General features: G+C 47.0%; 1 protein-coding gene across 12 annotated transcripts in view; it reads right to left on the bottom strand.

Moving 5' to 3' along the window:
- Window positions 1-15,530, bottom strand: part of IFNGR2 (interferon gamma receptor 2) — a 34,551-nt gene that overhangs the window by 7,748 nt on the left and 11,273 nt on the right. For all 12 annotated transcript variants that reach the window (XM_009455883.5, XM_525461.8, XM_063803756.1 and 9 more), the window contains 3 exons: window positions 14,798-14,930; window positions 8,095-8,300; window positions 2,746-2,894 (listed from right to left, as the gene is read on the bottom strand). In XM_009455883.5, the coding sequence (XP_009454158.1) occupies window positions 2,746-2,894; window positions 8,095-8,300; window positions 14,798-14,930 (488 nt within the window). The remainder of the gene's footprint in view (window positions 1-2,745; window positions 2,895-8,094; window positions 8,301-14,797; window positions 14,931-15,530) is intronic.

The raw sequence follows: 15,530 nt of genomic DNA, 5'->3' as shown, positions 1-15,530 counted from the left end.
TGTGTTTTCTTTATGAGGAGCATCTGCTTTCCTTCTGGGAGTCGGAATTTTGGCATACGCTACACAGAGGGTGCGTATGTGGCCAGCCCCCAGAAAAAGCCCTGGGCGCTGGGTCTCTCATAAGCCTCCCTGGCAGACAACAGTTCACATGTGCAGTCACAGCTTGCTGGTGGAGCAATGAAGTGTATCCTGCGTGACTCAGCTCCGGGAGGGCTCCTGGAAGCCTACCCCTGGACACCTGCGGACTTTCCTCCATGTGCCTCTTCCCTTTGCCGATTTTGCTTTGCATCCTTTTGCTGTAAAAAATCAGAGTGTGGGCCAGGCACAGATGTGGAGGCTGAGACAGGAAAATCTCTTGAACCCGTGAGCCGAGATTGTGGCACTGCACTCTACCCTGGGAGACAGAGTAAAATTCTGTCTCAAAACAAAAGAAATCAGAGTGTGACTCTGTGCTGAGTCCTGGGAGTCCTTTGAGCGATCTAGGGTGGGTCTTGGGGACCCTAACACACAGACTCACAGCTGGAACAAAGATCACATTGGTGGCTTTCAGAGTCATTTTCATCCTTGAACCTTTTGACCATGGAAGCCAAGTACAGATGCTCTGGTCAAATGGAGGAAAGGGACTTGGGGGCCCTCACGGGCTGCTCCTCTTCACAGGCTCCAGCTTATAGCTCAGTTGTTTCATTTTATACACGAGGAAGCTGCAGCCCAGAGAGGCTAAGTGACATGGTGCTAAGCGGGTCCCAGGCAGTGGAAGCCTGTTCTGTGTGCTCTTCATTAGGGCTTGCTGCTCAACAAGGCTGGCCCCAGGGTCCTGGAGCTGAGTTCTCCAGTGCTGGGCAGCCCTGCCCAGCTCTAGGATACAAGTGGCAACTCGCCCTCTGGGGGCTGACTCAGTGCAGAGAAGTGGATGGACTCCATCCTAAAAAAAACAAAAGTATGGGCGGGCCCTTGGGGAGGGAGCATGGCAACACGGTGCCCTCGAGTGAAGAAAGCAACCAAAGGGTGGAGAAAAACGTGGCCAGAGGGCCCATCCTATCTCTTGCATTTCCGGCACCGTATCCAGTTGGAGAGGACAGACTTGGAAGAGGCAGAGTCTCTCTTCTGGATTCTGCCAGGCTCCCTCTATTCTAATCGACCCAGATCTTGAGCTCTGATATGGAGAAATGATTTTTCCCTATTTCCTAGATGGTGAGTCTGTTTTTCAGTGAGTCTCACCCTTCCCAGTTTCATATTCCCCATAATGAAATGAAGAGGAGGCTGGGAACGGGCTCATGCCTGTAACCTCAGCACTTTTGGAGACTGAGGTGGGCAGATCGCTTGAGACCAGGAGTTGGAGACCAGCCTGGGCAACATGGCAAAACCCCATCTCTATAAAAAAAATTTAAAAATATTAGCCAGGTGTGGTTGGCACAGGCCTGTAGTTCCAGCTACTCGGGTGGCTGAAGTGGGTGGACTGCTTGAGCCGGGGAGGTAGAGGTTGCAGTGAGGCAAGATGGTACCACAGTACTCTAGCCTGGGCGACAGTGAGACTGTCTCAAAAAAAGAACAATAATTAAAAAAAAAAAAATGAAGGAGAAGTGCAGATACAAAGCGTGCGGCAGAAAAAGATGGTGGTCAAGAGCAGGGCTCTGAAGCTAGGCATCTCTGCTCTGCTCTGCTCTGCCAGTGATTCGCTGCTGACCTGAGGCAAGTCACTTAACAACTTGGATTCTCTCTCTGCAAACGGATTAGTATAAAGATGAAATGGGCCGGGCACGGTGGCTCATGCCTGTAATCCCAGCACTTTGGGTGGCCAAGGTGGGCAGATCACCTGAGGTCAGGAGTCCGAGACCAGCCTGACCAACGTGGTAAAAACCCTGTCTCTACTAAAAATACAAAAACTAGCTGGGCATCAAGAGCGAAACTCCAGCTCAAAAAAAAAAAAAAAAAAGATGAAATGAGATGAAGTATCTAAAATTCTGGCCCAGAGCCAAACACAAAGGAAGCTCTCAATAAATGTAAGCTCTTATTATCAAAAACCATCATAATGTTGAATTTAGGAAATCATGAAGTTCCCATAGATAACAGAACCTCCTTAAATGCAGCTAGGATAATTTAGGCACTGGAGATGCTTCAAGACCATCATGTTTTTTCCTATACTCCCCAAGGCTGACCAGGCCCCTCTGATGTCATGCACCTCTGTCAACGTGAGCACCTGCCACAGCCCCTTGTGGATTGCGTTTCTGACCAATCTAAGCACCTACAGTTCTCCACGTGTGCCACGCCTTCTCATACCTGCTGGTACTGCTCTCTGGAAAGCTCTTTCTCCCTCTGTTTCCCCCCGATTTCGCATGTGCCCTTTTCACAAACTGTTCAAACATTTATACAGTTAAGCCTTGCAGGCTGTAGTTGTGGATTCCTCATGGAGAACCGGGCCCACTAAAACCTCCTCCAAACTACAGAGCGTGGCAAAGGCATCGTAAGCAGGGCACCGGCAAGGTCTCAACCCCACACAAGGGACACAGAGTGACATCAAAGGATGGCTGGCCCTTCAGATCAGCCTGGCGGAGGGAGGTCTCAGCAAACCGAGTGGAAAAACAGGTTTTGAAGAGGACAATGAAAACAGGCTCAGGGCTCAGCCTCTATGGGGACACGGGGACATGGGGATACCCTGTTCTTGCCCATGTTAAAGGTTTCTTTCTTTTGCTAAGCCAGAAACTGCAAAGAAAAGAAAATCCAAACAAAAAAGAAACATGCTCTTACCTGTTGGATTCCTCCTTTTTCCCAGTAATGGACATAATAACAAAAAAAGGCCGTGGAGGTATCAGCGATGTCAAAGGGAGAGGAGAACCTGATGATGAGGGAGCCTTCTCCTGGGGTCACCTCAATGTTTTCTGGAGGCCCGACAGTCACTGAAAAAGAATTACAAAGAGAAAACCACACACATACACATATGTATTATAGATATAATACAATCTATTATATAATGCCATATATATATAGAGAGAGAGAGAGAGAGAGAGTGGGTGTAGATATATACACACACATTTTTATCTATCTATTTATTTATTTATTATTATTTTTTCGAGACAGTTTTGCTCTGTCGCCCAGGCTAGAGTGCAGTTGTGCGATCTCGGCTCACTGCAACCTCCACCTCCCGGGCTCAAGCAATTCTCTTGCATCAGCCTCTCAAGTAGCTGGGATTACAACAGGCGTGTGCCACCATGCCCAGCTAATTTTTATATTTTTAGAAGAAACAGGGTATCATCATGTTGGCCAGGCTGTTCTCGAACTCCTGACCTCGTGATCCGCCCACCTCAGCCTCCCAAAGTGCTGAGATTACAGGCATGAGCCACTGCGCCTGGCCTATTTATTTATTTATTCATTTTTGAGATGGAATCTCGCACATATCACCCAGGCTGGAGTGCAGTGGTGCGATCTCGGCTCACTGCAACCTCTGCCTTCCAGGTTCAAGCGATTCTCCTGCCTCAGCCTCTCATGTAGCTGGGATTACAGGCACATGCCACCATACCCGGCTAATTTTTGTATTTTTAGTAGAGACAGGGTTTCACTATGTTGGCCAGGCTGGTTTCAAACTCCTGACCTCAGGTGATCCGCCCGCCTTGGCCTCCCAAAGTGCTGGGATTACAGGCGTGAGCCACCACGCCCATACTATATTTAAACACAATAACTGAGAAGTGTTGCCATGTTAAGTCTATTTGTTCAGGCTTTTCATATAATTCACAGGTCAGGCTAGGACTGTGACTCATGGTGTGCTATCAATGAGGGGTTATCAAGCATTTATTAAGTAAGCATGCACATTGTGTAATTCACCAGAGAAACTCAAAGTACAGGTTGGGTCCTCGAAGTTCTAAGAGACCAATGTCTGCACATTTTACACAAGGAGACAATCCTGTCACTGTGTGTTCACAACAGCGGGGCTGGATTCTCTCCCCTGGGCACTCCAGGTTGGTGAGGGTTAGGTGTATGATCTGGCCAAGCTTCTCTCTGTGCAAAAGAACTGCTGAGTTTGTAGTTGTGCCCCCTCATTTGTTCTGGTGGAGGTGCTAAGTCCAGACAACTCCCAGTGGCAGAAGTGAGGTCAGGCCTGGCCCACCACCAGCCATAGTGATGTTCGTGGATTGACTGCCAGTGACAAAATGCTCTTCCACTCAGCCTGCCCAGGGACACCAGCACACACGTTCTCCAGCTTCCCTTGTCCCAGCTAAGTGAGCAGAGTGTGCAGAAGTGCGTTGCAGAAGCACCTGCAGGGACTGGCTTTGGACACATTCTTTGGGCATCTCCATTAGCACATGGGAGCATGGACACCAGCCACAGCTGGCCACTGCACGGCTGAAAACACAGGGCTCAGACCTGCCCTTCTGAAGAGAGTCCCGGCCCGGGATCTGACATGAACCCAGTAAACCTCATCTTGAGGCGAGAACAATCTGCCTCCTCTCACAGCACTGGAGGAAGGCTGGCTCTAGGGAACACTGGACGACAATGTGTGGAGCCTCCAGGTAAATGGCCTTTCCACGAAGCCTCTCACGATCAGTGTCACTGCCAAATAAGGGTATCCCGGGATGGGCATGGTGGCTCATACCTGTAATCCCAGCACTTTGGGAGGCTGAGGTGGGCAGATCACTTGAGGTCAGGAGTTCAAGACCAGCCTGGCCAACATGGAGAAATGCCGTTTCTACTAAAAATACAAAAATTAGCTGGGCATGGTGGGGCATGGTGGTGCATGCCGGTAATCCCAGCTACTCAGGAGGCTGAGGCAGGAGAATCGCTTGAACCTGAGAGGCAGAGGTTGCAGTGAGCCGAGATCGGGCCACTGCACTCCAGCCTGGGTGACAAGAGTGAAACTCCATCTCACAAAAACAAAACCAAAATTAACTGGGGTGTGGTGGCCCATGCCAGTAATCCTAGCTACTGGGGAGGCTGAGGCACGAGAATCACTTAAACCTGGAGGCGGAGGCTGCAGTGAACTGAGATTGCTCTACTGCGCTCCAGCCTGGGCGACAGAGCGAGACTGTCTCAAAAAACAAAACAAAACAAAAAAACAAATAAGGTTATCCCCATTTCTCAGATGAGGAAACGGAAGCCAGGAGGTGACACTACTTGCCCACAGTAACACAGCCAATAAATGCAGAGTTGGGATATGAACCCAGGTGGGGGTGATGCTAAAGCCTGCCCCCTCCAACCACCATCTCACTCCTCCACTTGGTAAACCACCTTCATATCCATTACTGATTCTAACGCCACCAGCAGAGGTGAAAGTGGCAGGTGTGAAAGACCACCACTGTGTCAAGCTTTTCAAGCACGAGGGCAGAGAACAGCAACCCAGCCAGTAACTAACAGAAACATGGGTGCTTGACTCCGGCCGGAAGCGGCAGCTGGCTGGCACTGGACCCACTGTCACGACACATCCTGCTTCTGTTACCTTCTCTTGATCCCTGGGCAGTGGCAGTATCATTCCTTTTTTTTTTTTTAAATGACAGAGCCTCGCTCTGTCACCCAGGCTGATGTGCAATGGTGTCATCTTGACTCACTGCAACCTCCACCTCCCAGGTTCAAGAGATTCTCCTGCCTCAGCCTTCCAAGTAGCTGGGATTACAGTCGTGTGCCATCATACCCGGCTAACTTTTGTATTGTTAGTAGAGATGGGATTTCACCATGTTGGCCAGACTGGTCTTGAACTCCTGACCACAGATGATCTGCCTGCCTCAGCTTCCCAAAGTGCTGGGATTGCAGGGGTGAGCCACCGCGCCCAGCCATCATTACTTGTTTGCATACTTCTAATTCCCACTTATTCGACACTTTATAGCTCAAATGGAGGGTGGTTTGGCACCCAAGGACAAATGGCTTGTCCACAGCAGACGAGGAGCTGGCAGGATTGCCCTGTCTTCTCTGTTTCTGTCCCTCACAGCACCTAGCACAAACCACTGATTAAAAAAAAAAAAAAAAAAAAAAAGAGATGGGGTCTTGCTATGTTCCCCAGGCTCATCTTGAACTCCTGAGCTCAAGCGATCCTCCCACCTCAGCCTCCCAATGGGCTAAGATTACAGGCATGACCCTCTCTAAAAAACTTTTTATTGGCCGGGCACGGTGGCTCTCACACCTGTAATCCCAGCACTTTGGGAGGCTGAGATGGGCGGATCACGAGGTCAGGGGTTAGAGGCCAGCCTGGACAACATGGTGAAATCCCGTCTCTACTAAAAATACAAAAAATTAAGACGGGCATAGTGGCGTGTGCCTGCAGTCCCAGCTACTTGGGAGGCTCACTTGAACCCGGGAGGGAGAATCACTTGAACCCAGGAGGCAGAGGTTGCAGTGAGCCGAGACTGCACCACTGCACTCCAGCCTGGGCGACAGTGCAAGACTCCATCTCAAAAACAACAACGACAACAAAAAACTTTTTATTACAGAAAATTTCAAACACATAGAAAGTAGAGAGAAGATAGGCCGGGTGCGGTGGCTCACGCCTGTAATCCCAGCACTTTGGGAGGCCGAGGCGGGCGGATCACGAGGTCAGGAAATCAAGACCATCCTGGCTAACACGGTGAAACCCCATCTCTACTAAAAATACAAAAAATTAGCCGGGTGTGGTGGCGGGCGCCTGTAGTCCCAGCTACTCGGGAGGCTGAGGCAGGAGAATGGCGTGAACCCGGGAGGCGGAGCTTGCAGTGAGCCAAGATTGCACCACTGCACTCCAGCCTGGGCAAGAGAGAGAGACTCCATCTCAAAAAAAAAAAAAAAAAAAAAAAAAAAAGGTAGAGGGAAGATCATTAACAAACACTCATGTACTAATTACCCAACTGAATCAACTGTCAACTTATGGCCAATTTTGTTTCTTCTATGCCTGGAAGCTTTGTCCTTGTCCCTCCCGTTCTTTGGATTATTTTGCTTTTTTTTTTTTTTGAGATGGAGTTTCACTCTTGTTGCCCAGGCTGGAGTGCAATGGTGCAATCTCAGCTCACCACAACCTCCGCCTCCCCGGTTCAAGCGATTCTCCTGCCTCAGCTTCCCAAGTAGCTGGGATTACAGGTATGCACCACCACATCCAGCTAATTTTTGTGTTTTTAGTAGAGATGGGGTTTCACCATGTTGGCCAGGCTGGTCTCGAACTCCTGACCTCAAGTGATCTGCCTGCCTCGGCCTCCCAAAGTGCTGGGATCATAGGCGTGAGCCACCGCGCCCGGCAGGAACTCTTTTTATTCCCCCAATTTTTTATTGTGGTAAAATACACATAACATAAACTTTAACATCTTAACCAGACCTCCTCCCCCTTTAAAAATCATAACCAAAACACCATTATAACACTAAAAATAAGTCAACAATAAAATTGTTCATTATATATCAAATATCTAGACGGTGATCACATTTCCTCAATTGTCTTATACATTAGTTTGTCTAAATCAAGATCCATGTAAGTTTCATGCCCTGTGTGTGCATAAACCAGACACGGAAGAAACATCTGGCATGGCTGACTACGTGACAAATGAATTACTGGAGGAACAAATGTAGGAACTGGAATCTGAGGGTTCTTCTGTCTCCTTCCAATATCTGGGGACATATTTGTTCACTCAGTCATTCAACAAATATTTACTGAATACCTACTACATGCCAGGCACCATTCAAGGTGCCTATTCTGCAACATAAAAGAAGTTGCACCAGAATAAGTAAGGGTGATCAGAGAGATATGCTAGCATCCCTTCTAGCATGAGGTTGGCAAACTTTTTCAGTAAAGAGCCACAGTAAATTTAGACTTTGCAGGCTCAACAGTTGCTATTGCAACTACTCTACCATTGTAGTGTGAAAGCAGTCATAGACACAATAAAAGATGGATGTGTGTGTTCCAATAAAACTTTATTTACAAAAACAAGTGGTGGGCCAGATTTGGCCTGCAGGCTGTAGTTGGCCAACCCCTGGTTTAGCAAATCACACTCCCTTAGCATCAGCCTCCAAGGTCAGAGTGTGGGTTTGACTGTCCTACCCATTTGTCTGCTGGTCATTTAGGGTGACAGGCAGGACAGAGGTGTGTGGAGTCAATACTGCAAGTGAAGAAAACCTGGAAAGTATAAAGGAAGTTCTATACTCAAGTTCTCTTACCATTCCGATAGTGTTGAAACCAAGGCATTGTCACCCAGGCAGAATGGAGTGCTCCCAGCTCAGCTCGAAGGCGTAGAGTGACATTGAAATCCATTGGGAAGCCTGCTGAGGGACTGGCAGCAGTGAAGTCACACTCTGTTGCTGTGATCTGTGTACAATTCACCCCTATGGACATGATGTCGGCCATGAACCATTTACTGTCGGTGCTGGGAAGGAAAAAAGGATTTCAATTCACAGAATTCTCTGTTTCATGTGTAATAGTTTCCCCAGAGCTTTTGTTCAAAACACAGGTTTATTGAGATACAATTTATATGTACCATACAGTTCCCCCTCGCTTTTTTTTTTTTTTGAGATGGAGTTTTGCTCTGTCACCCAGGCTGGAGTGCAGTAGCGCAATCTTGGCTCACAGCAACCTCCACCTCCTGGGTTCAAGTGATTCTTGTGCCTCAGCCTCCCAAGTAGCTGGAACTACAGGTGTGAGCCACCACACCCAGCTAATTTTTGTATTTTTAGTAGAGACGGGGTGTCACCATGTTGGCCAGGCTGGTCTCAAACTCCTGACCTCAAGTGATCCACCTGCCTTGGCCTCCCAATGTGCTGGGATTACAGGCATGCACCATCATGCCTGGTTAATTTTTATATTTTTAGTAGAAACGGGGTTTTACTATGTTGGTCAGGCTGGTCTCAAACTCCTGGCCTCATGTGATCCGCCCACCTCGGCCTCCCAAAGTGCTGAAATTACAAGCGTGAGCCACTGTGCTTGGCTGCTACTGTTATTTTTATTTTTAATTTCTTTGTAGAGCTGGGGGTCTCTCCTTGTTGCCCAGGCTGGTCTTGAACTCCAAGACTCAAGTAATCCTCCTGCCTTGGCCTCCCAAAGTGCTGGGATTACAGGCGTGGTCCCCTGTGCCCAGCTGTGGTTTTTAATTGGGTTATTTGTCTTCTAATTGTTGAATTGTAAGAGATCGTTATCTATTCTGGATACAAGTCCCTTGTCAGATAGATGATTTGCAAATATTTTCTCCCATTCCATCCCATAACTGATTTTAATACTTCAAACTCAGTCTCTGTAGCCTATGTTTTGGGAATGGAACTGTGTTAATACAAACTCCAGTCCTGCTTCCTGCTGGTGCGGAGTTTCTTTCCACCCATAGCTGCCCATTCAAAGAGGATTTGTCTCACCCATATGAAAACCTTGCCAAATACATGGCCACACATCCTTGTGAATGACAGTGCCTTTCCCAGAGTCCCAATGCCACACTCCCACGTGGGACTCTAGTCCCCAGCTCTGACCTCTTTGCCTTAGGTGACAGACTTCAGAAAGGCCAAGGAGGTGGCTGCTGGGAGCCTGAGTAGGGGCAGCAGACAGTATCCCCCTACAACAGCAACTATGGCCCAGAAAGCAAGGCCATGGGAGACAGGAGACGAGACTGGAGACCCCTCTGTATCCCCACGGCCACCGGCTTTCACGTACCACACATGCTTCTAACTGTACCTCCGACCCTCTCCAAGATGCATCTTCCGCTTAAGTTGCAAGGGACAAGATGAAAGCCACTTCAAGATGCGTGGCCAGGGCTTCCATGAAGACACCCGCCATAGATACCTACTACCCAGCCCCAGGGTGACAGACCCTAATGGGGAGAGGAATCGCAAACCACGAGCCTCTCCTCTCAGGTCGGGGGTGAGGGGCGTGCTCTGGAAGAGGTGAGTGGTTTCTTTTTCAAGGTAGACAGATACCTAAAGACCCTCTAACCGCCCCGCTCCTCCTCCTCCAAGAGCAACATGCACGGCTCTTCCTCAAATGCAGTGCGGGGCCTGCTCCCCCACACCCCTGCCACTGCCGGGGCTCAGCCTGTCCCTGGGACTCAAGAGCTATGTCCAGCCTTTGTGAGGTCACTCACAAAAACGTTAAGTAAGTCCATCCCCTTTGACCCAGCAACCTGTCTTCTAGAAGTGTAAGAAAATAACCAGATATGATTCATGTACGAGGTCATGACTTAGGACAGGCACAAGCTGCCAACTGTCTACGCCCATGAGTGGGGAAAAGTTAAATACAACACATGTGATATGTCACATAATGAAACATACAATGTCCACACAGAAATAATTACATGAAAAAATGCTCACATTTAACTACATCAAATTAAAAAAGGAAATAGACCCCAGAAGTGTGACCCCAGTCTGGTTTGGTTTACACACACACACACACACACACACACACACACACACACACACACAATTTTCAAACAAGAGAACGAATTTAGAAAAAAAAGTCTAAAATGAGAATAATGGCCGGGTGCAGTGGCTCACACCTGTAATTCCAGCACTTTGGGAGGCTGAGGCGGGCAGATCACTTCAGGTCAGGAGTTCGAAACCAGCCTAGCTAACATGGTGAAACCACATCTCTACTAAAAATACAAAAAAATTAGCCAGGCATGGTGGCGGGCGCCTGTAATCCCAGCTACTTGGAAGGCTGAGGCAGGACAATCACTTGAACCCAGGCGGCGGAGGTTTCAGTGAGCTGAGATCACGCCACTGCAGTCCAGCCTGGGCAACAGAGTAAGACTCTGTCTCAAATAAATAAATAAGATAAAATAAAAAGTAAAATAAAATGAGAATAGTGATTATTCTTAGAGTGTAGAACAACAGGTTATTTTATTTTCTTCTACTTTTCTAGATTGTCCAGATTTTCTATAAAGAACATGGATTGCTATTAAAATCAGAAGAAAATGAAAAACAAATGTTTGAGAAGACAGGGCTGGGTAGGTCTGAGAGAGGGGCTGGCAGTAGACCAGGAGGCGTGATCTGGAAGGGGCCTCGCTGCCCGACTGTTTGCATTTTCAAGGAAAACTGACATCAGGATTGGGTTTTTTTTTTCCTGTTATTTATTATTATTTTTTTCTAAGTGAAAAGTCCAGATTTCTTAATGTTGGCAACAAATTGAAGAAAAAAAAAATTACACACTGGGAGCCAAACAGCCTGCAGCCACTGCCTGCAGCCACTGCCTGCCACCCATGATCTAGACTTGAAATTCTCCCATCAAGTGCTCCATGTAATTTTGGTCTTGATACTCTGTCAAAAAACAAAGGCATCTTCATTTTTAATCATAGCAATGCTTTATTGTAGAGAAACACGGTGGAAATTTAAGTCTCACAAGCCTCAAAACTAATAAAAAGTCCCAAACACATGTTTGTATCTAAAACAAAGTATCTAAAAACAAATGCAAAGGCCCTCTTCCATTATCAAATCTACAAACTGAAAAAGAAAAAGAAATCATCCCCGATTTCACCTTTTTCTAACAGGAATATTCACATGTACCCTAACCTATGTTTCTTTTACTAAAACCAACCTCTAGGCTGGGCGTGACGGCTTACACCTATAATTCCAGCACTTTGGGAGGCTAGGTGGGCGGATCACCTGAGGTCAGGAGTTCCAGACCAGCCTGGCCAACATGGTGAAAAGCTGTCTCTACCAAAAATATAAAAATCAGCCGGGCGTAGTGGTGGGTGCCTGTAATCCCAGCTACTCAGGAGTCTGAGGCAGGAGAATCACTTGAACCCACAAGGCGGAGGCTGCAGTGAGCCGCAGGTTGCAGTGAGCCGAAAGTTGCAGTCAGCTGAGATCACGCCACTGCACTCCAGCCTGGATGACAGAGCGAGACTCTGTCTCAAAATAAATAAATAAATAAATAAATAAAAATAAAAAATAAAACCAACCTTTATCCCTGAGAAAATATCTATAAAATGCTTTTTGAAAAGAAGACAAAGTGAAACAGGTTAGTTTATCATATGAAACTCTATCAAAGGTTTTTTTTAAAAAATGCAATAACGTTTTATCCTATTTTTAGAAGCATCTCCTCTGAAAACCAGTAAACGTACTTCCTTGTTCAAGGCCAAGGAGCCCATAAATCAGCGTCAAGGCTAAGTCAATACATCAGCCGTGACTCTCACAACAAGCTTCTTGTTTAGCTCTAGGGTATAATGTTTGCTGAATGCTGAGGGTAGGGCCAACTTCCTGACACGTGACCTGTGCGCTCACATCAAGCCCGTTCTTAGAAAGGCACTTCATTTGATGCTCTGCGGTTGCCATCTTGAAATTCTTAATACTTTTTAAATAAAGGGTCTCACATTTTCATTTTGCACTGGGTCTTGCAAATTGTGTAGCCTGCTCTGGTGAATTGCTCCATTAATTACAGGTAACTTAATGTTCGTAATTTATAACTACTGGAGGAACAGATCAATGTGATTTAGAGATAACTCTCAAACCTCAGTTTAGCACCTGTTTCTATTAAGCAAATACTGTTACAACGGACATTTAAAAACAAATAAGAAAGGCCAGTGTGATGGCTCATGCCTGTAATCCCAGCACTTTGGGAGGTTGAGGTGGGTGGATCACTTGAGCCCAGGAGTTCGAGGCCAGCCTGGGCAACATGGCAAAACCCCATCTCTTCAAAAAATTAAAAATTAGCTGGGTACAGTGGTGTGCGCCCATAGTCCCAGCTACTTGGGAGGCTGAAGTAGGAGGATCTCTTGAGCCAGGAAATTGAGGCTGCATTGAGCCATGATCATGCCACTGCACTCCAGCCTGGGGGACAGAGTGAGACCTTGTCTCAAAAAAAAAAAAAAAAAAAAAAAAAAAAGAAGTTATCTGAACCGGGTGGGGTGGTGCACACTTGTAATCCCAGCTACACAGAAGGCTGAGGTATAAGAATTGCTTGAACCTGGGAGGTGGAGGTCGAGTGAGCCAAGATCGTGCCACTGCATTTCAGCCTGGGTGCAGAGACTTTGTCTCAAAAAAAAAAAAAAAAAAAAAAGAAAAACAAGTTACCTGGAAACCTACTCCTCTAACAAATCAATTGCCTGTCATTTTTCCACATTACTTTTCTATTCTTTTTTTTTTTTTGAGATGGAGTCTCGCTCTGTCGCCCAGCCTGGAGTGCAGTGGCACGATCTCGGTTCACTGCAAGCTCTGCCTCCCGGGTTCACGCCATTCTCCTGCCTCAGCCTCCCAAGTAGCTGGGACTACAGGCGCCCGCCACTACACCCAGCTAATTTTTTGTATTTTTAGTAGAGACAGGGTTTCAGCGTGTTAGCCAGGATGGTCTCGATCTCCTCACCTCGTGATCCGCCCGTCTTGGCCTCCCAAAGTGCTGGGATTACAGGCGTGAGCCACCATGCCTGGCCTACTTTTCTATTCTTTTACAGGTGTGAGCCACCATGATCGGCCCCTTTCTATTCTTGACAATAAATACATACCACTTGCAACTTTTCAGTATAAAAGTGAATAAAAAAATTTTTTAAGTAACAAAAATAAGAAATAAAAAATACAAATACATGCCAAAGTTTACAGAGTTGCAATTTCTACCAGATGACATCTAATTATCCTTTCTATTGGCTGTCTGTGGTTTAGTGTTCAAGCGTAAGTTAGCAGGCTAAAATTGGTCACTTTCCTACTGATGGATATGAATATACACTTCCATGTATCTCTTCATGATTATAGTTTTTGTCTCTCTTTTTTTTGATGGGGGGTTGAATTATCTGTGTAGGATAAAACTACTATGAAGGCTGGGCACGGTGGCTCACGCCTGCAATCCCAGCACTTTGGGAGGCCCAGGCGGGCAGATCACTTGAGGATGGGGCCAGGCATTTGAGACCAGCCTGGCCAACATGGCAAAACCCCATCTCTACTAAAAATATACCTATTAGCCAGCCGTGATAGCTCATGCCTGTAGTCCCAGCTACTCAGGAGGCATGAGAATCACTTGAACCCAGGAGGTGGAAGTTGCAGTGAGCTGAGATCATGCCGTTGCCCTCCAGCCTGGGCGATAGAGGGAAACTCTGTTTCAAAACAACAACAACAAACAGACACACATGCACACGCGCACACACACACACACACATTGGAAAACTACTATGGACATTTCCATGACTTCAAATGTCTGGTAGAATTCCTCTTTGAAAGGGCTATGCTAATTGATTCTGCAAACAGCATCAGGTGGACACATATGAACCAGTCCCATCTCACAAGCACTGGACATCATCATGTCTTTACATTTGGTTTACCAAATAGTACAAAATGACTTAGCCAATAACTTCACCTTACTCTTCAATTAACCTACTTAACAACGTAAACAAAAAATAACAAAGGATGTGGACTTTGCCCTCTTTCTATATGTATTTATATTGCAAATCAAGTGATGGCCAATTCTGCAAAAGCTTGAAGAGGCAAGAGACAGATGAAAGAGCCAGGATAATATGCAAAATGGAAAACCAGTTGAGAAGGTCAGAATTCATTGTAATTAACCAAACAAATTTCTGATCAGGCCATATTTGGTCTATAAGGTTAAATCAATCCGATTTTTAAGCCCGAAGATGAAGACTAAAAGCTGCCTCCTGCTCTTCCATGGCGGAAGCCTATTTTTACCTTTCTCCTGAAACCAGCGAAAGAATGAACTTTCCACCAAAGCAAGAACCCGTGTGGTTAAGACAGCGGAGTCCTGACTGCCAGTGTAGTTTAAGCCTTCAGATGAGTGGGAGGCTGTGAAACCTCTGTCCTCAGAGATTTTACAAGCTCCAAGAACGATGTGCTTCCCACGGGTTTGATAACAAACCCTGCACAGAGGCAGGGACTAGTATGTGGCTCCAGGGTTCAGCACGATGCCCCCACAGCTCCCAGCAAGGATCCAACAGAAATACCGGCTTACTATTTAAACTGCACTCGGTAGACAACAGGCCTCGTGCTATTGCTCAGGGCCACTGGCTCCCAACTCAGGACCTGCTCTGCGTTGTACAGGCGAATCTTCGGGTGCTGAGGAGCGGGCAGCTGGGAAAGAGGGTCTTGAGGGGGACAGAGAAAAAGAAGAGGGAGGAAGGGAGGAGAGAGAGGGAAATAATTACAAAAATGTTTCAATGTCCATTATCTAAGTCATTCATACAACTCAGTTTTTGTCAAAGTGCAGAAATGGCATTACCAGGTCCCCCTGGGCATGGCCCCACACCCCCGACTTTTGGCTACAAAGATGGCCCTACTGGTACAGGCAGCACAAAAAGAAAAGAGGCGCCTGGGGCAGCCTTTCCACCTGCAGGTCCCAGTTGTTACGAACAGGTCCTGGGCCCTGGAGTCTGGCCGGACTGGGGTCCCAGTTCTACCATTAGTAACTGCATTAGGCTCGGGGCAGGTCACTTCACCTGTCTGAGCTTGAGTTTTCTTTTTCAGGAATAAGGGGTCAATAATGATACACCCACAGGGCTGTGGCGAAGATTAACGTGGTGATCATGTGACATGCGTTAGCTTCAGATTTAGTACCAAGGAAGTGTCTGGTAAATGTCCGCAAATACGTGCACACGTGCACACACTACATACGCACAAACACACAAACATCCTAAATCAGGTACGCAAAGCCCAAGCTGCAGGGGAGGGCAAGGAGCGCCGACTTC

This window comes from Pan troglodytes, chromosome 22 (genome assembly GCF_028858775.2).
Source record: "Pan troglodytes isolate AG18354 chromosome 22, NHGRI_mPanTro3-v2.0_pri, whole genome shotgun sequence".
Classification (NCBI taxonomy): Eukaryota; Metazoa; Chordata; class Mammalia; order Primates; family Hominidae; genus Pan; species Pan troglodytes.
This window is presented reverse-complemented; position numbering and strand designations above follow the sequence as displayed.